This window comes from Bos indicus, chromosome 16 (assembly GCF_029378745.1).
Source record: "Bos indicus isolate NIAB-ARS_2022 breed Sahiwal x Tharparkar chromosome 16, NIAB-ARS_B.indTharparkar_mat_pri_1.0, whole genome shotgun sequence".
Lineage (NCBI taxonomy): Eukaryota > Metazoa > Chordata > Mammalia > Artiodactyla > Bovidae > Bos > Bos indicus.
This window is the reverse complement of record NC_091775.1, coordinates 60,431,506-60,458,218: the sequence shown is the minus strand read 5'-3', so window position 1 is coordinate 60,458,218 and position 26,713 is coordinate 60,431,506. Positions and strand designations below refer to the sequence as shown.

At 35.1% G+C, this 26,713-nt stretch overlaps 1 protein-coding gene across 8 annotated transcripts in view; it reads right to left on the bottom strand.

Moving 5' to 3' along the window:
* The window catches only part of RASAL2 (RAS protein activator like 2), a 397,112-nt gene that overhangs the window by 239,837 nt on the left and 130,562 nt on the right, over nt 1–26,713 (bottom strand). For 2 of the 8 annotated variants that reach the window (XM_019976530.2, XM_019976532.2), the window contains exon 1: nt 13,881–16,599. The exons of 3 other annotated variants lie outside the window; for them this stretch is intronic. In XM_019976530.2, the coding sequence (XP_019832089.2) occupies nt 13,881–14,481 (601 nt within the window). In that variant the 5' untranslated portion in view covers nt 14,482–16,599. Of the gene's footprint in view, nt 1–13,880; nt 16,603–26,713 lie in introns of those variants that run through there. 3 more of the 8 variants (XM_070768497.1, XM_070768496.1, XM_070768503.1) reach the window with 3 other exon arrangements.

Below are 26,713 nucleotides of genomic sequence, written 5' to 3'. Positions count from 1 at the left end.
TGTTTACACGTCTGCCTCTTCACTAAGTTGTAAACTAGTGTGGAGTGTGAATAATGGGCTATATTCCTTTCTGTAGCATTCTCAGCAGCTGGTGATGAAGAAAAAATGGAGTCCATAAAAAAGAAAGATCTGGATCCAGGTACTTTAAGGTATCAGACCCCAATATAAAAAGTCACAGGTTAATTTTGCTCCAGCCTAAATGCCAGAGATGCCTAATGTTTGTTGCAAGTCACAACATAAAGTTCCAAAAGTGAAATAAACTAGTAATCATAATATTTAAAATGAAATCTTCTCTGATTTTTTTTTCTCTTTTTCCTTTACTCTGCTTATTAAGACATCATCAGAAAATCATGAGCAACTGAAAACCAAGGAATTGCTAGTCTTTATAGGCTTGAGAAACAAAAAATGACCCCACTGCAACTACAGTAAAAAAATGTTTTACTTGGATGACTAGGCAAGTTTTAGAATGGTTATTGAGAATTCTACGAGTTCTCAGCATAGGTGCAAAACTAGAATCTCTGATTTTGGAAACTGAGACTAACAATAAATTCTAACACTGAGAGACAGGTTGAAATTACATACCTATGAATAGATAAAATCCTAGAAGGAAATGGCAACCCACTCCAGTATTCTTGCCTGGAAAATCCCATGGACGGAGGAGCCTGGTTGGCTACTGTCCATGGGGTCACAAAGAGTCAGACATGACTGAGCGACTTCACTTTTTCTATATTTAGATAGCTCAGGTTAGCTACACCTAAGATTATTAGGTGTAGCCTAAAAAACTATTTCAAATCCTAAAAGATGAAGCTGTTAAAGTGCTGTACTCAATATGTCAGCAAATTTGGAAAACTCAGCAGTGGCCACAGGACTGGAAAAGGTCAGTTTTCATTCCAATCCAAAGAAGGGCAACGCCAAAGAATGTTCAAACTACCACACGATTGCACTCATTGCACATGCTAGCAAAGTAATGCTCAAATTCTCCAAGCTAGGCTTCAACAGAACATGAACTGAGAACTCCCAGATGTTCAAACTGGATTTAGAAAAGGCAGAGGAACCAGATCAAATTGCCAACAGCTGTTGGATCATCGAAAAAAGCAAGAGAGTTCTGGAAAAACATCTACTTCTGCTTGACTATGCTAAAGCCTTTGACTGTGTGGATCACAACAAACTGTGGAAAATTCTTAAAGAGATGGGAATACCAGACCACCTTAACAGTCTTCTGAGAAACCTGTATGCAGGTCCAGAAACAACAGTTAGAACTGGACATGGAACAACGGACTGGTTCAAAATTGGGAAAGGAGTAGATCAAGACTGTATACTGTCACCCTGCTTATTTAACTTATATGCAGAGTACATCATGCAAAATGCCAGGCTGGATGAAGCACAAGCTGGAATCAAGATTGCTGGGAGAAATATCAATAACCTCAGATATGCAGACGATACCACCCTTATGGCAGAAAGCAAAGAGGAACTAAAGAGACTCTTGATGAAGGTAAAAGAGGAGAGTGAAAAAGTTGGCTTAAAGCTCAACATTCAAAAAACTAAGATCATGGCATCTGGTCCCATCACTACATGGCAAATGGATGGGGAAACAATGGAAACAGATGGAGACTGCAGCCATGAAATTAAGACACTCACTCCTTGGAAGAAAAGCTATGACAAACCTAGACAGTGTCTTAAAAAGCAGAGACGTTATAGTCAAAGCTATGGTTTTTCCAATAGTTATGAACGGATGTGCGAGTCAGACCACAAAGAAGGCTGAGTGCCAAAGAATTCACGCGTTTGAGCAAGGAGATCAAACTAGTCCATCCTAAAGGAAATCAAGCCTGAATTATTCATTGGAAGGACTGATGCTGAAGCTGAAGCTCCAATACTTTGGCCACCTGATGCGAAGAACCAACTCATTAGAAAAGACTCTGAGGCTAGGAAAATTGAAGGCAGGAGGAGGAGGGGATGACAGAGGAGGAGATGGTTGGATGGCATCACCAACTCAATGGACATGAGTCTGAGCAAGCTCCAGGAGATGGTGAAGGACAGGGAAGCCGGGCATGCTGCATGCAGTTCATGGGGTCGCAAAGAGTTGGACACAACTGAGTGACTGAACAACAACTTAAATTTCTAGAAAATGAGCATGAAAAAAGATACTGGCAGCCAGGAGAGGGTGAGATAACAGCTAAATAATCTTTTTTTTTTTTGGAAAAAGCACTAGGATATTTTAGATAAATAAATAAACAGCCAGGAAATTTTATTTATTAATATATTGGCTCTCTCATATAAATTTATTGATTTACTTAATAACTTGATTAATTTAAGCTAAATTACTTTAAGATAAGAAAATCAAACCAATTGTTTGTTAAGGAAAGTCTTTGCATATAAAGCACATATTTTTTTCATTTTATTATTCAGACTGCTCAGAAATTACATAACCACATGGAAAGAGTGAAATTTGATCATTCAAGCATGAGAAAAAAAGGAAAAGAAAATTCTACTTTCAAGAATAGATTGGGAAAAAAAGAATGTATGCATATGTGTAACTGAATCACTTTGTTGTATAGCATTAACACAACACTGTAAATCAGCTATACTTCAATAAAAAATACTTTTTTAAAAAAGAATGAATTAATTGAAGACTTTCATACAAATTCTATGAGTGAAATAAATGAAAATATTCAAGTGAGTTCCTTTTATTGACTATACCTAATAATTATCTGAATTTATATCAATTAATTTACTTACTAATACAAATTCAGCTAATTATTAGGTATAATCAATAAGTATGAGGCAAAAATAAATATAAATCTTATTAATGTTGGAGGTTATTTTACTCAGCACATATACATATACTGAAAATCCATGTGAAAATAATTTAAAAGTTGAGAGCACTAAAATAAAACAAGACGCAGTAAAACAATTATCAATAATAGTGAATGCAAAATATTAAATCATCTTTTTCAAAAAAATCACTAAATAATTAGTGAATGAATGAATTCACTAGAGATAATTTTGAAAGTATTTTATCACTCTAATATTCAGCAAAAGATTACATTTTATTGAAGGGGCTAAAATGGAATGCATACTTCACTCAAAATAAAATTTTAAAAAAAATTACTGTGCAACCTCAAAGACAGAAACAAAGTTACAGATGACTTACTAAAAAAAAAAGTGCTAGCACACCTCAGCAAAAAATACTTCAAATGAGGTATTGACCATACATAGGTTATCCTAGATATTCGATGCTAGTGAAATAATGGAAAAAGAATGATTAAAAAAAAAACTCAATAGATGACAATAAGGCATTTAATTCAGTATTCAACTTAAATTGATACTCTAAAATATCAAATATAAAAGTTCTTAATGTAAGAAAAACCATATTTAAATCTAGAATCAAAATCATATTTTCTGTAATAATACTAGTTATTGACTCTAAATACTTATATAATAACAGGAGTTACCAGTGGTTGTTGCTAAACATTTAACACTGCAGCTCCTGAAACATATCCATCCACCCCTACTCCAACCACCACTCTTCTTTGATTTGTAATATTTCTGGACTTTAAACAGTCCAACCATGGCTAATTTTAAGCTACGACTGCAATGTCACTATGGGAATTGGGAATAGATGCACAAAACTGGCTTTTGCATGGTTGGCTTCAACACACCACTGGGTATTAACTTCTACTGAGTTCTTACTACCTGACAAGCCCATGCTATGAACATAACACATCCTCTTTCATTTAATCTTCACAACAGCCTACAAAGAATGTATTGCTCAATCTTACAATTGAAGAAACTGAGGCTTAGAGAGAGAGAGGGAGAGAGAAAATAATTTGCTGAATTAACTAATGAGTGATAGAGACAGAATTTTAAAATGCTTTAATCACTTTAATTATCATTCTTCATTCATGACCTATTATCAGTAAGGGGTTATGCATGGCCTGATTTGTAAATTAATCAATTCGTTCATCTTCTTATTTGTACTGCAATAAATATCTGTAAAACCATAATTCCACCCTTAATGAAAATAATGCCAGTAACTTACATCAACCTATGTACTCCTTCCCTTCATGTCTCCTCAGTTCTCCCCAGCAAAGGTAAATACTGAAGTTGGTGTTAATCATTCTCTTTAAGGGTCTCCCTTAATCATTCTCTTTAAAGCCATGTTTAAATCCCAAATATCTCTAAAGAAAACCTTTGATTCTTGACAACTATATTATGTTTCTTTTTAATAATCTTTCAATATACAAAAATATCCTTACTTTAAATATGAGGAAGGTCAGGCTCAAAAAAGTCAAATATAAACTCACAAAGAATTACTTGGCAAATAAATAGATGACATAAAAAGAGTTTTAAAAAAGGTCTTTTATGTCTTTAATGAAAAGACCAATCTTTTCAATCAAGGTACTTCCTTACCATCTTTAAAATTAACTGTAATATATGCAATAAAAACAGGGCCCAATCACAAGTATAAAAATATTTGCAGGTTTTTTCTTATCAATGAAAAAAATTAAAGAAGTCAAGAACAAATGGAAGTTTGTAGACACAAACACACATACATGGTGCTCTTGGGTGGGAAAACTACATACTGTAAAAAACTGTGATAGTTCTGTTGATTAAACAACAAATCAGAACTTAAAAGTATTCCCATAATCTGAGAACATATTTGGTGGCTTAATCGCTAAGTTGTGTCCGACTCTTGCAACCCCATGGTCGTAGCCCACCAGGCTCCTCTGTCCATGGGATTTTCCAGGCAAGAATAATGGAGTGGGTTGCCATTTCCTTCTCCAGGGGATCTTCCAGATCCAGGAATTGAACCTGGGTCTCCTGCATCACAGGCAGATTCTTGCATTGCAGGCAGATTCTTTACTAACTGAGTTATGAGGGAAGTCCCAAGAACACATTTAGAAAATAACATTTAGACAAAATTGATTTATAAACATATAATTAAGACTGGAACATTTTTTAAGTCTAATACAAAAAGATTTCAGGGTGTATCTTCATGAACACACAGCATTATTACTATTTTAAAGCTATCATTAATTGAGCTCTTACTAAAAAGTAGTTAAAAGTGCTTGACACATACTATCTGATTTAATCCCTATAACAATTTCATGATGTTTGAAATACTAACTCTAGTTTATTGAAAAGAAAATAAAGAATCAGGTATGTTATGTACAAATTTTTTAAAGAGTTTTTTTTAAACTTTCATAATTGGAGAAAAGACTATTTCATTTTGGAGGAAAAAACATTGCTTTTAGAAATAGAAAAATCTGTGAAATAAGAGAAACTGCAGAGAACATTTAAAATAGACATAAAGACATTCCAAATATTTTAAACCAAAACACTACCATAAAACAAAATTACAAGTCAGCATCTTTAATGAATACAGACGCAAAGATTCTCAACAAAACATTAGCAAACTGAATCCAACAACACATAAAAAAAGACCATACACCATGATCAAGTTGGATTCATCCCAGGGTCAAAAGGATGGTTCAACATACACAAATCAATTAATGTGTCACACCACATCAACAAAAGAAAAGACAAAAATCACATGATTGACTCAAAAGATACAGAAAAAGCATTTGATAAAATTCAACATCCACTCATAATTTAAAACTCTTACAGAAAAGAGTATACAAGGAACATATCTCAATATAATAAGTTATTTATGACAAACCTATAGCCTACATAATACTCAACAGTAAAAAGTTGAAAGCCTTTTTGCTAAAATCTGGAACAAGACAAGGATGTCCACTCTCACACTTCTATTCAATATAACATTGAAAGTTCTAACCATAGCAATCAGATAAGAAAAAAGTAATAAAAGGCATCAAAATTGGAAGAAAAGAGGTAAAACTATCATTATATGCAAATGACATTCTAGATATAGAAAACCCTAAAGCTTCCACACAGAAACCACTAGAATTGATAGTGGTTTCAATTCAGCAAGGTAGCAGGATACAAGATTAACATGTAGAAATCTGTTGCATTTCCTTATGCAAACAATGAAATATCAAAAAAGGAAAAGTAAAGAATCCCTTTTAAAGTCACATTGAAAAAATAAATTATTTAGGAATAAATCTGACCAAGGAATGAGTGACTTATAATGCTGAGAACTACAAAACACTGCTTATGCAAACCGAAAATGATTCAAAAAATGGAACAACATCCCATTGCTCTTGGGTTGGAAGAATTAATATTGTTAAAATGGCTATACAACCCAAAGAATTCTATAGATTTAACACTATCTCTATCAAAATACCCATGCCATTTTTCACAGAACTAGAACAAAAAAATCCTAAAATTTGTATGGAGCCATAAAGACCCAGAATTGCCAAAGCAATCCTGAGAAAAAAGAACAAAAGTATAGGCATAACCCTACCAGACTTAGACAATGCTATAAAGTTATAGTAATCAAAGCAGTGTGGTATTGGCAGCAAAACAGACATATAGATCAAAAAAACAGAATCCAGAGTCCAGAAAGAAATCCAGATACCTATGGGCAATTAATCTTTGACAAAAGAGGTAAGGATATATAATGAAGAAAAAATAGTCTGTTCAGCAAGTGGTATTGGAAATGCTGGACAGCCACATGTAAATCAATGAAGTTAGAACACTCCCTTAACACCATACACAATAAACAACTCAAAATGGCTTAAAGACTTAAATATAGGACATGACGCCATAAAACTCCTAGAAGAAAACATAGGCAAAACATTCTCTGACATAAATTGTACCAATGTTTTAAGTTAGTCTCCCAAGGCAATAGAAATAAGCAAAAATAAACAAATGGGATCTAATCAAACTTGCAAATTTTTTCACACTAAAGGAAATAATTAACAAAATGAAAAGACAACCTATGGGAGAAAGTATTCACAAATGATGCAACCAAAAAGGGCTTAATATCCAAAATATACAAACAGCTCATACGACTCAATAACAAAAGAAAACAAACAACCCAATCAAAAAATGGGTAGAAGACCTAAATAGACATTTATCCAAAGACGATATACAGATAGCAACTTGGCAAATGAAAAGATGCTCAACATCACTAGTTATTAGAGAAATGCAAATCAAAACTACAATGAGGTACCAAGTCACAGTGGTCGAAACGGCCATCACTCAAGTCTACAGATAACAAATGCTGGAGGGGTGTAGAGAAAAGGGAGCCCTCCAGCACTGCTGGTGGGACATAAACTGGTGCAGTCACTATGGAAAACAATACTGAGGTTCCTTAAAAAACTAAAAATAGAGCTACCATATGATCCAACAACCCCACTCCTGGGCACATAACCAGAAAAGACAAAAACTCTATTTCAAAAAGACACCCACCCCAATGTTCACAGCAGTATTATTTACAATAGCCAAGACATGGAAGCAAACTGAACGTCCATCAACAGAAAAATGGATAAGGAAGACGTAGTGTGTGTGTAGTAGTCATTCCACTGTGTGGAATACTAGTAAGCCATGAAAAAGAATGAAATACTGCCATCTGCAGCGACAAGGACAGACCTAGGGATGATCACACGAAGTGACACAAGTCAGAAAGAGAAAGACAAACACCGTACGATATTACTTATATGTGGAAGCTATACTATAACAAATAAACTTATTTACAAAACAGAAACAGACCCACAGACAAAGAAAGCAAACTTATGGTTACCAAAGGGGAAAGGGAGTGGAGGAAAAGTCTGGGATTAGCAGATACAAACTACTATTTATAGAACTCAGACTACTGTATAGCACAGGGAATTATATTCAATATCCTGCAATAAACCACAATAGAAAAGAATATGAAAAAGAATATATATATCTGAAATCACTCTGCTTTATACCAGAAACTAACATTGTAAATCAACTATATTTCTATTTAAAAATTTTAATTAAAAAAATTTTAAATATATACTGAAATCACATAAGACAGAAATTTGCTACAACCGTTATTAATGTTACAAATAATTTGTTTAGTTCTATATCTCATTTCACACAACTAAATCTATCTCAGATAGAATATAATTAATCATTTCCAAAATAAATTTTTAAAATGATGAACTATAAGAACATATTTGTACTAATGTTAAGATAAGTTTTCTACATAAATCAAGAAACAAAGATGGATTACAAGCATGTTTTCAAGTTTGAATAACTCTTTTAAATTGCTGAAATTTTATTTGAAAACCAAAATATTTGGGATAAATGTAAATGATTTTAAAACCTACAATGCAGAATAACTGAAAAAAATGAAATACCGCTACATCTACTCAGATTCCACTTGATAGTCAAAAGAAACAAAAGAAAGTCTACTTGTAAAATAATCAAATATTATATTACAAATATAAGCTATTTTATAGAAAAATGCGCCACTTCACTAATAAAAATATAATCATAATGTTATATACCTATTAAACTAATAATCATAAAAACTGGGCTTCCTGGTGGTCCAGTGGTTAAGAATCCAATGCAGGGGACATGGGTTTGATCCCTGGTGCAGGAAGATCCCATATGTTGTGAGGCAACTAAGCCCAAGCACCACAAGTACTGAGCCTCATGCCACAACTACTGAAGCCTGTGCACCTGGAGCCCACGCGTTGCAACAAAAGAAGCCACCACAATCAGAAGCCCATGCACTGCATGAACAGCAGCTCCTGGTCGCCGTAACGAGAGAAAGCCTAAACACAGCAACAAGACCCAGAGCAGTCAAAAATAAATAAAAATAAATGTTTCAAAAACCATAAAAAGTGTTTATTAATTAAGTATATAATAAGCACTGGGCATCTTGTTTCACTTACTATTTATAATAAGCCTACTAGATAGTTATCATCATCCCACACTTTACTGATGAGAAAATGAAAGCTCAGAAAGGTTATGTGAGACTTTCTCAGGCATATAACCAGACAGCAGCACGTGTAAAATCGTGAAGCCACTAGTCCAACCCCAAAGATCTTTTCCTTTTCCTCACCCTATGCTATGAGTCAAACACAAAACTATAATAAACTAAGGTTTAATTACCAATCTGGTAAAGTTATGGGAGAAAATTGTACTCATAAATTGTTGTAGACATTATTAATGTTTTATAGCTTTCAAGCAGAAAATCTTACAATATATATAACGAGATACAAGATGATCGTATTCCACAGTATAATCATCCCTGGTATACCCTCAAAGAAATAATACAAACCAGGAAAAGGTGGGTAAGGCATGTACCCATAAAGAAAAATTGTAATGGGAAAAATATATAAACAACTGAAGTGTCCAGTAGAGCCTTCTTCCACATTTCAATATAATAGATTACCAGAGTGTCCGATATCCTCAACATTTTCGTTAATGGTCAGCAGATGGGAATGTAAATGAAATAGTCTTAAAAGAAAATGAGGAAGATAACTTACACCATTCATAACCATTTCAAAAATAAACACACATAAAATGAGAAAAATAAGATAAATTTAAAGTGATATGGCCTATTTTTCTCTAAAGTTACTTAACTTTATAACAAATTGAGTTTGAGCATACATCTGACTATGCTATATAATATTTTGGAATTTTTGCTAATACATTGCATTAATGGCCTCATTATTTGTGAGACCTTTGTTTCCTGGTGATATGGAATGAACTGTGTCACCCTAAAGTTTATTTATATGTTGAAACTCTAGGCCCCAGTGTGACTATGAGCCTTTAAGGAAGTAGTTAAGGTTAAATGAAGTCAGAAGGGTGGTATGTGTGTTTGTTGCTCAGTCATGTCCGACTCTGTATGACCCCATGGACTGCAGTCCACCTCGCTCCTCTATTCATGTGGGGTCCTGACCTAATGGGACTGGTGTCCCTATAAAAAAAAAGAGACTAGAGAGTCACCTGTGCACAGAGTAAAGGCCAAGTGAGAAGACAGTAAGAAGACAGCCCTGACTACAAGCTGAAGAAGCCTCAGAAGAATGCTATCTGACCATGTGTGTGTATGAATGCTACCTGACCACACACACGCGTGTGTGTGTGTGTGCGTGCACTTTCCCGCCCAGTCCTGGGATTGCTGACTCATATGGTAGTTTTATTCCTAGTTTTTTAAGGAATCTCCATTGTTGTTTAGTTGCTAAGTCATGTCCAACTCTTTGCAACCCCATGGACTATAATCTGTCCATGGAATTTTTCAGGCAAGAATATTGAAGCGGTTTCCATTTACTACTCTGGGGGATCTTCCTAACCCAGAGATTGAACCTGCATCTCTTACATCTCCTGCATTGACAAGCAGATTCTTTACCACTGGGCCACGTGGGAAGCCCAACAGTTATGAAGACTATATGGTATCTTTTTCATTTGATCTGTTTAGTTAATCCTCTTTTATTGGTTGCTTCAATTTACTTCCACTATCTCAAGCATGGTGACATCATTAGACATGGGCCCAAAAGAGCTGGAACTATTTTTAGCTATAAGAAACACAAGTCTTAGTTTTTTTTATACTGTATCATTTGATCTATATATTGTAGCAGGTAAAGGAATATATATTATACAGCTGGAGGGTTAAACACAGTAGAGTAGTGAAACCTTTAAGCTTTTATCTCTTTAATTTGGTATTGATCCTGAGTACGTATATTTCAGGGCTTCCCAGGAGGAGTTAGTGGTAAAGAATCCACCTGTCAATGCAGGATACTTAAGAGACATGGATTCAATTCCCGGGTCAGGAAGATCCTCTGAAGGAGGGCATGACAACCCACTCCAGTATTCTGGAGTATCCAGTATTCTCCAGTATCATGGAGAATCCCATGGACAGAGGAGCCTGGCAGGCTACAGTCCATAGCATCACAGAGAGTCAGGCATGACTAAAGTGACTTAGCACACATGCACGCATGGTATATTCCATTCCTTTAAGCATAAGATTCTGTATTTAGCTATTATTAGATACAAGGAATTATTACTTGTTTATGCTCGGAACATGCATATGCTCAGAAAAAGTTCAGGCTCACAGAATTTAAGAAGAGAACATTACAATTTATTTACATTTTGTAATTATAATGAATTCAATAATTGGGTATCCTCTTTCTCATTATTTTTAAAAATTACTATCTATCCCCATATTTTTACTTTCTTAATAGAAATAATATCAAATATATACCGAATATAGTAAATCAACTATACTTCAATAAAAAGGGAAAAAACATTTTGACTGCAAAAAATGAAAACTCAACATAAATATATATATATTAAGTACTAAACAACTGCTATGTGCCAAACACTACTTTAAATGCTTTAAATACATGCTATATTATTTAATGCCTCTCATATATTGCAGTTCATATGGAACAAGAAAAGTAACAAACACTAGTGGGTTTCAAATTTTAAAATATATTGATTTTCTTAAAGACATCTATATTCTAATAATCCCACATCTTGCCACAATATAATAATAGCAACTCTGATAAGAACAAGTTCTACTCACACAGTATTTGTAAACAAATACTACATAAACTATAATTTACATATTTTCAAATTTTACTTTGTAAGAAAGAAATTACTATGCCACAAAAGTATAAAGAGAAATTCAGAGATTAAATTTCACAAGTGCAAATTGGCATAAGATAGAAGGAGAATTCAGATCTCCTGGGCCAATTGTATTTTTTCCCCTGTGGAGAATGAGAAATAAAGAAAGGTTCACAACTGCAGAAGTTTAGAAAACCACTTGGGTAGACTCTAGGCTGGGCAGAAGCTATAGTCCAAAGAGAAAAAGAAATCTCTACCCCGGTGGCTCAGCAGTAAAGAATCCATCTGGCAATGAGCCTGCTAATGAAGGAGAAGCAGGTTCAATCCCCTGGAGAAGGAAATAGCAACCCACTCCAATATTCTTGCCTTGGAAATCCAATGGACAGAGGAGCCTGGCAGGCTACAGTCCATGGGGTTGCAAGAGTGGGACATGAATAAGGGACTAAACAACACACAAGAATTAGCTCCAGTTTTGGCATTAAACAGTATCCTTCTGTTTTAAGAGCTTGACTCTCCACCTGTGAAGCACTCAGGAAATACCATACATAGTAACTGATAAATAAAAACAGCTGATCTGACAGGTAGGAACACTATGTTCTGTGCTTTACCTCTAGGACCTGAAATCCCTTAGCATAGTACCTTTCACTCCAAATATGTCTCTATTTGCATAATTATTGTATGATTAGAATGTATAATATATTATGAAGTAGTAAACATAAAATGTTTATATCACTTCAGTTTAGTTGCTCAGTCGCGTCTGACTCTGCGACCCCATGGACTGTAGCCTACCAGGCTCCTCCATCCATGGGATTTTCCAGGCAAGAGTACTGGAGGGGGTTGCCATTTCTTTCTCCAGAGATCTTCCCGACCCAGGGATCGAACCCGGGTCTCCCACGTTGTAGACAGATGCTTTACCGTCTGAGCCACCAGGGAAGTCACTTTAAGTATAAAAAGCTAGGAAACATTCTCAGATGATTTCACATATAAGTGGGCTGCCAACAGGTTGGTGAAATTGCTAAAAACTGAAAGTTAAGTACAAAAGTCCAAAAAGGATTGTAAATACAAACATCAAAAATAGATTTCTTTTATCAAATGTATACACATTAACTACTGGGAGGCACTGATTCTAAGAATTTCCTTTAAACTCTTATCCTTTGATTCTCCTTTACTTAGATCATCCTATGATAACCTGGCAAGGAACAGACATACTAGTATCCAAGGAAATGCAATAACTTAGTCTCTAAAATATTTTAACAGGATGTTAATAGAGGCACATCAAGAAAGACTTTACTTTCAGTGATTATCTATAAACCAAGAGTAAGACGAAAATATATTTCCTTAATAGTATAATTAAAACTCCCTGGGCAAAGGAAAATCTAAAGGGAAAACAAGGTTTAGGAGACATACTGAATTTTTGGCACAAATACACTTGGAAAATTACTCAATTTTTCACTGACATTATTTTTAAAGAAATTAAACTGTATTCTAGTATGAAAATTATTCAACAATGTCCACAATTTTAGAAAGAATTCAAACTTCTGCTGATGTGGTCAATCTCATAATTAAAGAGAAGATAAAGTTTTCTAACGGAAAGAGCATATCCAAAAATGACCTCAACTCAATAGAAATATTATCAGTATATTAAGGTTTTCAAAAATAAGACAAACAAAAAAATCAATAACAAGTCTTAACTCATAAATGAAGTAGTTCCTCAGATAAGCTCAATCACATCCAAAGCAATCAGATAAAAATTTAAGGTTTCTTTTGGTAGCTTAAAACACTATCATCAATATAAAACATTTTAAAATATAAACAAATCCTGAGTTTATTTTAAATATTGACAATTCTGTTACCTGAAATGAATCAAACACAAATTTCTATTTTGTAACCTAATTATTCAAGATTTGCATCTTTTCCTTCCATTTTCAAATTGTGTATTACCAAGACATGAGCAGATCAGAAGTCCCACCTATTAAAAGCTATCAATACAATCCAGCTCTAAATAGCTCTAATAACATTTGTTAATTTTTATGAAGAGATAATAGAAGGAATTCTCTTTAACTCTCAACTTTGTCAGAAGGAGATGATTTGATACTTTCTCCCTCTAAACTGCATTTAATGTACAAAAGTAGATCAATGGGATTAAAAAGGGTAAAAGACAAACCAAAACAAATAATTTTACACAGGCCCCAAAATTAAGAGTTCAGAGTATAACATAATAAAAAAATTCCTTCTAAATCAATTTTTTACTATTAATTACTATCATTCATTGAGCTTCTAAAATAGTTTAATACTTTTTAAAAATTGCACTAATTAAGTAAATTATTTTATAATGAGCAAATAGGATGTTTTATTCATTATAAAACACAAATAATTAAAATCCCTCTTCCCCCTTATTCATCACAATATACCTTCTCTTACTGGCTCACTGGTTGACCCTCCTTTTAGACTCAGCATCCTGGAGAAGCCATTGGAAAGAGTAGAGAAAATGCCACGGATGAAATATCCCTGCTGATCAGACTCCACTGACCCCACTGAAGTTGGCCACCGTCTAACAAATCTGACACTGGAGCCGGGTTCTGGCTCTGAAAGAGATCTGCTGAATGGAACCCGAAGTGACTGAGTGTTTACCAGGTTCTGCTTCTCCATTGATGTCCCAAGGACTTCATTGCCAGAGGAAGAAATATTATCCCCAACCATCTTTGGCAGGACTGCTTGTTGTGGTGGTTCATCCAAGTCTCCTTTATTATTTTCCAATTGCTCCTTTTTGTCCCCTTTCAACCTTAAGCTGTGGTGTGTTTGCCACCGATAAGCACCCAGTGGCTTTCCTAGACTGGAAACAGCCTGTTCATTTTTCTTCCTCTTGCTTTTCACTGGACCACGCCATGGATAACTCTTTAAGCTTGTTCCTATCTCTGAGTGTGTATAAGCAGGTTCTGACAAAGATCTTCGATAGCTTGGAGGACACGGTGATGTCTGTCTCTTAAAGATGCTCATCTTCCAGGACTCCATTTTTTAACAACTTCTTGAAACTTTAAATTTTTTGCTCTGCAGTCTTTGCAGTTGAACCACACTTGTCCGTGCAGCCCAAAATATTCAACTGCTTAAACAGCTTTCTTTGTGTGGCTTTGAACCACAGCAGATGTTGCTGCTTAAGAACTGGTGTCATGTTATTACCCCCATTTTCCCAGATCTCCAAAATTTCAGCAAGCACCCAAAAATCTCCTGTCTGAAGCAAATTATCTTCAGAATACAGCAAAAGAAGATCATCTCACTTCCTGCAGTAGGTTACATTTCTGCACTGAGTTTTCAGGAAATGGTTTTTTTTTAAAAAAAAAAAAATGAGAAGTGAAATAAAAGCAACAAAAAAACCCCACAGACACCTTTGGGGACCAATAGCAGTTAAGTGTTCACTATGTGAATGATATTGGGTTAAAAACGGATTGTGAAAGTACTCAAGCTGACTTACACACTTTCCAGAAGAAGAAGAAAAAACTTGCCTAAAAGTCTGCTCTCTAAGTGACAGCTCTTCAGGATAGTTTTTAAAGTTGGCACTTCAAGAAAATTCTTGCTATTTATGCCACAACTTCTCTCAAAGTGAATATTGTTTTACAACCAATAGGTAAAGTTTTGTGCAAGAGGCATTGCAAAGATGAGGGGAAAAGGACAAAAGAATGCCAAAATATAAAGCCATTTTTAATGTAAACATACTAGGGAGAATTTTAAAAGCACAAGTGGACAGAAAAAAGAAAAGGGATAGTGGATACTTGCTATGAACTATAGCAAAGGAAAAGGAAAATCTTAAGGCAACATCTTGTGGGAACTGGAACACAGGAAAGTACATACTTAAATGATTTCTAAAAGGGAAAAGTTTGCTTTATAAATCTAATTGGGGTAAGTTGTCCGGAAAAATATTCCATATCTATTTAACCAAAAAAATTCCTTTATTCCTCTTTGTGCTATTTGCAACCTAAAAAAAAAAAAAAAAAAAAAGAGCTGACTACTTAAAATTTTATTAAAGCAAAGTACCTTATATTGAACCAAGATCATGAATGCCAAGTTTTTTTGCTGGTTAATTTTTTTTTTCAACTGTCAGCTCATAAACTCCTGAAAATAGGGGTTTCAAATGGAAAGCCTGACAGACTTAAGACCATCAATAAAAGAGATAAAACATGGCAATCAGATCACTTTGCAAGCTGCATAAAAGATGATGATTTCATATGGAAAACTAAAAAACCATCCATTTGTAGAATATGTACAATGAAAAAACAGTTCTTAACTAAGTCTCTTTCTTATTATTGCCAAACAGTAAAGTTAGTAACATATCTATTCTTTGAAACATGTTAAAATGTTCTAGTTATTTCCATTATCATAAAATAATGATCTCATCTTCATTTGTTTATATAGTCTCTAAATTTACACATTTCTGTACTAAGTAAGTGTTGAAGTACTCAGCTTTCCCAAAAGTATAATAAATCAAATTAGAGTATATTACAATCATAAAATTTTCTCTTGGCTTAAAAAAGACACTTAGAAATGTGAATCTGCAAAAAGAGAAAAACAATAAACATTAAGTTCTAATCTCTACTTATGACACATCACACAATCCACCAAAACTAATCTGTGATGGAAAATAAACCTAAATGTAAAATATAAACTGATAAAGCTTACAAAGGACATCACAAGAGAATATTTTTGTGAACTGAGGATAGGCAAAAATTTCTTGGGATTAAAAAAAAAGTAATAACTGGACTTCCCTGGTGGTCCAGTGCTCAGGAATCCACCTGCCAGCGCAGGGGACACTAGTTCGATCCCTGATCTGGGAAGATTCCACAGGCCGCAAGGCAACTAAGTCCAAGCACCACAACTACTGAATCTGCATTCTAGAGCGCATGAACCACAACTACAGAGCCTGTGCACCGACAGCCTGTCCTCTGCAACAAAAGAAGCCATCGCAAAAGGAAGCCCACACACCACAACAAAGAATAGCCCCTGCTTGCCACAACTGAAAGCCCAGATGCAGCACTGAAGGCCTAGTGCAACCAAAAATAAAATAAAGTAAGTTTTATAAAAAGTAGTAACCATGATAGGAAAACATTAATAACTATGAATTCCTAAAAATTAAAACCTTAATACGTCTAGAAGACAATCAATAAGTAGTCAGTAAGCAAGCTACAAAATGGGAGAATATATTCACAATAAAATGTCTTACAATTTGTACCACAAAATGTAAAATTGAGAAGGAAATGGCAACCCACGCCAGTATTCTTGCCTGGAAATCCCATGGACGGAGGAGCCTGGTGGGCTACAGTCCACGGGGTTGCAAAGAGTCGGACACGACTAGGAAGAGAGAGTTGAACAGACCCTTCATGAAGAAAGTTATATGAATGGTCAATAAGCATAGTGGGAAATGTACTCAACATCATTAGGACTGAGAGAAAAGCAAATTAAAGCCAATAATGAGATATCATTCACTAAAACAGCTAACACTTAAACGGCTAATAACACCAGATGGTGGTGAGGATGTGGAGCAACCAGAAATCTCATAATCAGTCATGAAGTCGTGAAATGATACAATTGCTACGGAACAAATTTGACAATTTTATTTTCACAAGATAAACATACATTTATCCAATGCACATCAGTTCCACTCATAAGCATTTACTCAAGAGAAAAGAAAATACACAAACTTGTACTTCATGTTCACAGCAGCTTTATTTACGAAACCCATAAACTGAAAACAACCCAAATGTCTATCACAGTAGACTGGATAAACAAACTGTGATGGTTTCATACACTGTATACAACTCAGCTATAAAAAGAATAAACTACTAATAACAAAACAATGTGAATGAAAACCACAGATATTATACCAACAAAAGAAACTAGACACAAAAGAGCACATGCTGTATGATTCCATTTCTACAGAGTTCTAATAGGCTAAATTAATTTTTAACAGGGGGAAAAAATCAACAAAGCAGTTGTCAGTGGTGGAAAGCATTATTAACAAGAAAGGGGCACCAGGAAACTTTCTAGGGTTAAGGAAATTTTCTTAATCTTGATATACATGTGAATATGGGTATATTTGTCAAGACTCATCCAATTGTTCTCAAGATTTATGCATTTTCCCGTAATTAAGTTTTACCTTTAAAGAACTGCAAATACTACGGTTAGTAGGTTTACTTATCCAATATAATGACTTAGCAATTCTGAAAGCACTTTCCACGTATTTAAGACTTGAGAAAAGAAGTAAATGTATTGAAGATAATGAATGAATATGGATGAATACATACATAGAGACAGACCTACCAATACTGGAACAAACCAATACTATACACCTCCAGATATGTTGAACTGTGAAAGCATAGCTTGTGATTTATTCCTGTAAAAAAAAAAAAAAGCATAACCTAAATCTAATCACAAGCAGCATCAGATAACCTTGAATAAAGAAGATCTATGAAATAACTATATCCTTTGCTTCAAAAGTGTCAAGGTCAGAAAAATAAGAGAAAAGCTCTAGAACTGTTGTAATTCAAGAGACTACGGAGAAACAATGAAAAGTGATGCATAATTTTGGATCTGATCCTAAAATGGGGAGAAAAGCTATAAAACAAACATTATTGGGATAACTGACAAAATCTGAATATGGACTATGGTTAGACAATAGAATATTAAGATTTCTCATTTTCATTATGAAAGAGAATATTATTATTCTTAGGAAATTCCCACTGAAGTATTTTGGGATCTTAGAGGCATGATGTTTCCAATTTACCCTCAAATGACTCAGGGAAAAACTACACATATAAAGGTATACAAAATATGACCAAACAAACAGGGTAAACTGTACATAATTATTGAATCTAGGGGAGTCCCTTGGACTGCAAGGAGATCCAACCAGTCCATTCTAAAGGAGATCAGTCCTGGGTGTTCTTTGGAAGGAATGATGCTAAAAGCTGAGACTCCAGTACTTTGGCCACCTCATGCGAAGAGTTGACTCACTGGAAAAGACTCTGACGCTGGGAGGGATTGGGGGCAGGAGGAGAAGGGGATGACAGAGGATGAGATGGCTGGATGGCATCACCGACTCGATGGGCGTGAGTTCGAGTGAACTCCGGGAGTTGGTGACGGACAGGGAGTTGTGGCATGCTGCAATTCATGGGGTCGCACAGTCGGACACGACTGAGTGACTGAACTGGACTGAAAGGGTCCCTGGTAGCTTAGTGGTAAAGAATCTGCCTGAAATGCAGGAGATGTAGGAGACACAGGTTTGATTTCTGAGTCAGGAAGATCTCGGAGAGAAGGAAATGGCAACCCACTCCAGTATTCTTGCCTGCAAAACTCCATAGACAGAGGAGCCTGGTGGGCTACAGTCAGTGCGGTCACAAAGAGTTGGACATGACTGAGCGCCTGTGCACGTGCACACACACACACAGACACACCCACACAAAGGGTATATACAAGTTTCTCCTATGCTTGCAAATATTCTATAGGCTTGAAATTACTTCAAAATAAGACATTACACATGTAAATTTTTTTAATTTCAAAATTACTTCCTTTGGGTCTATAACAAATATTTTATTATTAATACTGTAATGGTCCCTATTTCAGAATATCTTTTGAGTAATACTAGTAAGAAAATATCTAATTTCACAGGTTTCATGAGAGGGAAGTTAATCAAGATCACCCTATTAAAACACCTCAGTAAAAATTAAAACTACGATTTTGAGAAAAGTTGCACTATAAGAGTAGAACTTAAGCCCCATAATTAACACTGTAAAATTCAGAGACTCAGTGTTAAATGAGAAAATACTTTTACACACTAAATAGGTAAGGTAAGAATAATTATACTAGTTTCTAAACTCATCAACCCAATTCTTTCAAGGAGCTACTACAATTCTTCTTACCATAAACTTCCCTATTTAAAGGAATATGGAAGTGGAAAATATTAAATAGCACATAAAAGATTCAAGCAAAATCAGAAAGCGAAAGAAATACAGAGTGAGGAAGTGACAGTCTCTAAGTAGGGATAATCAAAGAAATGAAGAAATTCACCTCTCTTAGAGTTGGCTAAAGTTGGATTTGGCAAATGTTTCAGATTCTCTTCTATCGTTATGATAGCCTAATATCATTTGTTAGTTATTTCTCCAAGTTTTGTCTTTCACCTGAATTTAAGACTATCACTTGACACCTGCATTCTCTAAATTTTATCAAATGTATACAACAAATTTATAATTTTTAAGAAAAGATTCCAAGTTTTATAATTTTTTAATCAGAAACTATGACACTACCACTGAACTACCACATTCATTATGAATCCTAATATAAAAATTGGCTACTGATTAAAGTGTCTTAACAAGAACACTACTGCCACCTCAAGTATCAGCTAATTATTCACCTCCTTAATATATAATTTGTAATATTTAAAGCACAGCTTTAAGAATCACTCTAGTTGCTTAGCCAAAAGAAACATCTGAATTCTCTAAATATACAAGTATTTATATTGGTATGGGGCCATTCTTAAAATGGTTATTGAGTACACATATCAGGCACTGAACTAAGACTAGAGGAACAAAAACAAACAAAAAATACACTGTCCCTGCCCTGCTGAAACTGCCAGCTAACCAGGAAGGACTGATAGTAAGCAAGGGAGCCTACAGAATGCTCGGAAAGTGTGATGCAAGGAAATTTTTAACCATGTCTAATTTGAATGCAGAGTTCCAAAGAATAGCAAGGAGAGATAAGAAAGCCTTCCTCGGTGATCACTGCAAAGAAATAGACAAAAACAACAGAATGGGAAAGACTAGAGATCGCTTCAAGAAAATCAGAGATACCAAGGGAACATTTCATGCAAAGATGGGCTCGATAAAGGACAGAAATGGTATGGACCTAACAGAAGCAGAAGATATTAAGAAGAGGTGGCAAGAATACACAGAAGAACTGTACAAAAAAGATCTTCATGACCCAGATAATCACACTAGTGTGATCACTCACCTAGAGCCAGACATCCTGGAATGTGAAGTCAAGTGGGCCTTAGAAAGCGTCACTACGAACAAAGCTAGTGGAGGTGATGGAATTCCAGTTGAGCTATTTCAAATCCTGAAAGATGAGGCTGTGAAAGTGCTGCACTCAATACGCCAGCAAATTTGGAAAACTCAGCAATGGCCAGAGGACTGGAAAAGGTCAGTTTTCATTCCAATCCCAAAGAAAGGCGATGTCAAAGAATGCTCAAACTACCGCACAACTGCACTCATCTCACACGCTAGTAAAGTAATGCTTAAAATTCTCCAAGCCAGGCTTCAGCAATATGTGAACTGTGAACTTCCAGATGTTCAAGCTGGTTTTAGAAAAGGCAGAGGAACCAGAGATCAAATTGCCAACATCTGCTGGATCATGGAAAAAGCAAGAGAGTTCCAGAAAAACATCTATTTCTGCTTTATTGACTATGCCAAAGCCTTTGATTGTGTGGATCACAATAAACTCTGGAAAATTCTGAAAGAGATGGGAATACCAGACCACCTGACCTGCCTCTTGAGAAACCTGTATGCAGGTCAGGAAGCAACAGTTAGAACTGGACATGGAACAACAGACTGGTTCCAAATAAGAAAAGGTATATGTCAAGGCTATATATTGTCACCCTGCTTATGAGAAACGCTGGGCTGGAGGAACACAAGCTGGAATCAAGATTGCCGGGGGAAATATCAATCACCCTCAGACATGCAGATAACACCACCCTTATGGCAGAAAGCAAAGGACTAAAGCACCTCTTGATAAAAGTGAAAGAGGAGAGTGAAAAAGTTGGCTTAAAGCTCAACATTCAGAAAACTAAGATCATGGCATCCAGTCCCATCACTTCATGGCAAATAGATAGGGAAACAGTGGAAACACTGGCTGACTTTATTTTTCTGAGCTCCAAAATCACTGCAGATGGTGATTGCAGCCATGAAATTAAAAGACACTTACTCCTAGGAAGGAAAGTTATGACCAACCTAGACAGCATATTAAAAAGCAGAGACATCACTTTGTCAACAAAGGTCCGTCTAGTCAAGGCTACAGTTTTTCCAGTGGTCATGTATGGATGTGAGAGTTGGACTATAAAGAAAGCTGAGCACTGAAGAATTGATGCTTTTGAATTGTGGTGTTGGAGACAACTCTTGAGAGTCCCTTGGGCTGCAAGGAGATCCAACCAGTCCATCCTAAAGGAGATCAGTCCTGGATGTTCATTGGAAGGACTGATGTTGAAGCTGAAACTCCAATACTTTGGCCTCCTGATGCGAAGAGCTGACTCATTTGAAAAGACCCTCATGTTGGGAAAGATTTAGAGCAGGAGGAGAAGGGGACGACAGAGGATGAGAAGGTTGGATGGCATCACCGACTCAATGAACATGGGTTTGGGTGAACTCTTGGAGTTGGTAATGAACAGGGGGGCCTGGGGTGCTGCGGTTCATGGGGTCGCAAAGAGTCAGACACAACTGAGCGACTGAACTGAACTGAAGGCACAAGGGATAGAACCAATTTCTTTCCAGTTCTCTTGATCTTGAGATTATACTGTTATACTCAATTCTACTATGTCATGCGACATACATTTCTAAAAATCATCACACTTTACAAATTCCACAATAAAACTCCAAGGCTTTTGAGGAAGGTGGGTTTGGGAAGAAACATTTAGAAACAATGACACATAAAAAAAGATAAGCTAATAAAAACTGTAGACCATTTTGCACATGTTAAATGGTTAAGAAAAGCCTAAATGCTAAAATAAATACATCATGTTACTTTAAAAAAAAAACCCTGAAGTTTGCCTGTAGAAGTGGGCATCAGAAGGGTTGTGGCTTTTTCGTTTTTGTGACATGATGGAAGGAGGGTTATCTGAAATCTAAATGACAGCTGTAACGCTTAAGTGGACAGATATGGCTCATAACAAGTGTGGGGAATTGAGGTAGCTGGTAGCTGGTCAAGATGTATGCCTTTCAATATCTCCTACAGTATCATGCTTTACTTGGATACAGTTTTTGGTATGTAGCTAACATTTCTCAACAAACGGCAGATAAGCAAACACAAAATTCATGTAACGCTCCAACTGTTCCCTACTATCCATCACATGATACACATCCTCATTTTCAAAAGAAGCATGACATAAAATAAATTTCAATTTAAAAAACTTTTGAAAAACTCCTGAAACATAAAATAATAATAATTTTCTTTTTTAAACACCAAAAATAAAGCATGATAGTAGAGCTGACTATATCTTCTCTTTTCCATAATACTGGTATGGTATTAAAAAAAAAAAGAAAACAGGTAAAAATATCAACAGGAAGCCTTACCATTGGAAGGCACAATAAATGCACAGGGTTTGAAATAGTTCTTGAACTAAGTATATTCCACTCTTTAGTTCAAACTTTTCACTTTTTTCTTTCTCCTCAGAAAGACCAGAACAATAACAACGAAGGGATCAAACTCAAGATGTGGGCACAAAGGACCAAGCGTAAAGATAATGGATAATGGAACAGACCTGCTTCTAGGCCAATGCTTCTCATGCTTTAGGGTATGAATGAATCACCAGGAGATTGAATTAAAATGTAGACTTTGTTTTAGTACACATGGGTGAGAGCCTGAAATTCTACATTTCTAATAAGCTGTAAGTGATATGTATGCTACTGATTCACGGGACAAATTGTGACTAACAAGCTGTAGACAGATTTTTAAATAAAAAGACTAAAGGAATTCTAAAGGCTCCCATGAGATTCAGTCAAGTTCTCCAAAATAAAAACATTGTATTGGGATGACAGGATAAAGTGAGAATATTTGCTTGAAATATTCTGTGAGTGTGACTATGAACATCACATAGAGACTTTGCTCATGGTCGTGTGCAGAGAATTAAAGATACAGCAATCCTAGCCAAACCTCTTCCTTGGAGACAGCAAAGACTATCTATAGCATATAAATAAAGCACAATTAAAAATTCAACAATCTTCTGCATTTTAAGAACTGCGGCATTTTTTTTTTTAATGGAAGGAAGCAAGGGAGGGAGATGCAAATGACCATCTATAGGAGGATGCCCAAATAAATCACAGTACATACCATGCAAAAACAACCACATATATTTAACTGTGCTAGAAACACACACATTTTTAAAGAGTGATTGCCTATAGGGAGTACAACTGAGGTATCACCTTAGATCTTTATGGTTCTATTTTTTAACTATGAGTATATACTATAGTCACAGTAAGAAGAAAAAAAACGGAAATTTAGGTGGTAAGAAGTCTAAGGGATAAGGTATAAAAGCAATATATACTATAAAAAGTAGATCATGATCCCACTTTTACTGAAGATTATCATTAATATGTCAGTATACATATGATGAAATTTGCGTAGAGAGAAATTCTGTTCCTATTTCTTTTAAATATTTTCTTTTTTAAAAATAATAAAATGTGTTATTATTGCTGCTAATAGATTTATGTTTTTATATTATTAATTTCTATAATATATGAAATTTTATAATGACTGTATATTTTTATTCCTTTTGAATGCACAAAGTTTAAATAAGCATATTTTAAAAATCTACCCAGAGCAAAAATGGAAACTTTTAATATCAATACACAGAATCAGAATTAGAGAACAGAGAACTAAACAAGACATCCCAGATTAACTTAACCAACACTTAAATATAATCAAATGAGGCTAGAGAAAAAAACTTGTCCATGACTACTTAGTCAACAGCAAAAACAAACAAACAAAAAGAACACATGGGTATCCTAATTCCTAATTCAGGATTCTATATAACCTCTTTAAATTAGCATTTTCCAACTATGGTTCACAGAATACAGTTGATAAATTTAGGTTTACGGGGCATAATTGTGACATTGAGTCAAGATATTTTATTGTTATCTAGTTTAAATGCTAAATTCTTTATTTTTTAAACATTAAAATAGGATATCAGTTTCTCATTAAAATGGCTTTTCTGATTTCTTTCAACTAAGGGAAGCAAGCAGAGATGAAAAGGCAAAACTTGAGCTTTCTCAGATTACAAATACTAGTCTGCCACCACTTCCTATCTTTTAAGACACACCTTTTCTCTACCGAAATTCTATCCTATAAATCTCACATGCTCTTATGTAATAGAAGATATGACATAATACAATTAACCAAGAGTTCAGGAGTTAGGTTACTGGAACAACAGAGTACATACTTCTTAGATCAACTAATGAAAAGCTTTAAAAATAGGATTAATTTCTATAAACCAGAAGAAGACATCTTTCAAAAATACAAAGTCTTTGTTTATTCAAAGCTAAGTAATTAATAACAAAACATCCCCTTCCCATCTCCTATCACTGGAGCACATCTGCTTCCCGATGAAACACTTCCTGTGGCAAAAACTACCTCCTTTCTAAGTGAGAGAACTCAAAGACACACCTGACACGTACACAGCTTCTCACTTGAGAAAGCTATGTCTAGAGGAGCTAAATAAAGGTGATTCTTAATAGACAACTCTCAGAATTTATTTTTAATAAAATGTTTTAAGATAAAAACCAAAACACAGATGACTTCTAATTCTATCATTAAAGTCTTTTAAAAAATAAAAACTTCTGATTTTCCTCTAAACATCTCTTGTCACACCTTCTCTGTCTCCTGTGAGATTCATTCTTCTCTATCTAGTCTCTAAATGTTAGGAGTTTATCAAACCGGGTCCCAGGCACCCCATCGCCATATTCTCACCATGCATATCATCATTCACAGTTACCACAGCAACTTATACCTCCAGTTCAGACATGATCTCCTTTGACCAACATATTCATATATTCAATTAGACGTTTTGTGGCCTCTCAAATTCAAAATGTATAAAACCTAGCCCATGATCTTTCCTTTAAAATCTGTTCTCATTCCAGTGTTGCTAATTCTAATAAAAATAACATCCACTCCACTGTATCAGTCCCAAATCTTAGTCATCTCCCTCTCTTACCATTCAATATTAAATCCATGAACCTCGCTGATCTTCCCTAAGTATATTTAATCTACTTCTCACCATTTCCTCTCAATTAACTACTATCATTTCTCACCTGGATTATCCTACATTTATCTACCTACATCTACTACAGTCCCCTGTAAATCATTATTCCTACTATAGTGAGAATAATCTTTTCCAAATACAAGTTTCCTGCATACTACTTTTCAATTGCTTCCCACTACTCTATAAAACTAACACAAAACATACCAAAATTCCTCAACATAGCCTGGTCCCTACCTACGCCATCCCTTCAGCCTCCTTTGAATCCTTTCAGTCCTTCATACTAACACTCTCCTTCCCCACTGCACGGCTTTTGCCCACAACGTTTCCTCTACATGGAAGGATTTTTCTCCCTTCATCAACTGCCTATTCATGCTTCAGATTTCAGTTCAAGTGTTACTACTTCCTGAGAGAGCCTTTCCTGACTTCCCTGACTAGGTCAAATCTCTTTTTATAGGCTTTTACAGTCCCAAGCATCTCCCTATTAGAGTTATAACTATTTTTGGACATTTCCTTGTGAGATTATTAATCAGTGATTGTTTCACCCACAAAACTATACTTTACATGCCTGTTTTATTGTCTATAGAGTCCTCAGTACTTGACATATGATAGGCACTCAATAAATATTTGCTGAATTAATTAATAAAAATCTGAGAAAGACCTAAAATAAAAGCACCTGACTTCAGGATAGTAGTAAAAAGGGTCAGTAATAATGAGTTTAACATTATCTCTCATACCAAGAAGATCACATTAAAACACATATGATGAGGGAGAAGGACAGGGGAGAGAAGACAGTCACCAGGGATTTATCTTTCTTGAACCAAGTGACTATCTGTTTCTTCAAGGATAAGAGAGGCGTATTAACAGAGGAAAATAAAAGAATTATGTCAAATGAGATGAGAGCAGGAAAGAGGCAAGAAATATTGCTTCAATTGTTAAGATTTTCTTCCATGTCGATTTATTTGACAGAAACTATTACCTGGCTTTTCTAGATTTTCTTAAAAAAATTATTTCTAAGAAAAAAATCTGGCATCACTGGAGAACATCTTGAAGACGCATAAAGAGGTAACTACAAGCACTTAATGAATCTCATACCTTCTTCAATGAGTATAAACTTAGAAAATGAACAACATTCTGATAACTTGAAATAAGTATCAGTGTTTTACCAATACATCTGATAAATGACAAAGCAGCTTGTACTAAAGTAGACTTAGTTCAGCGCCAAAACTGGGGTTGTTAAAG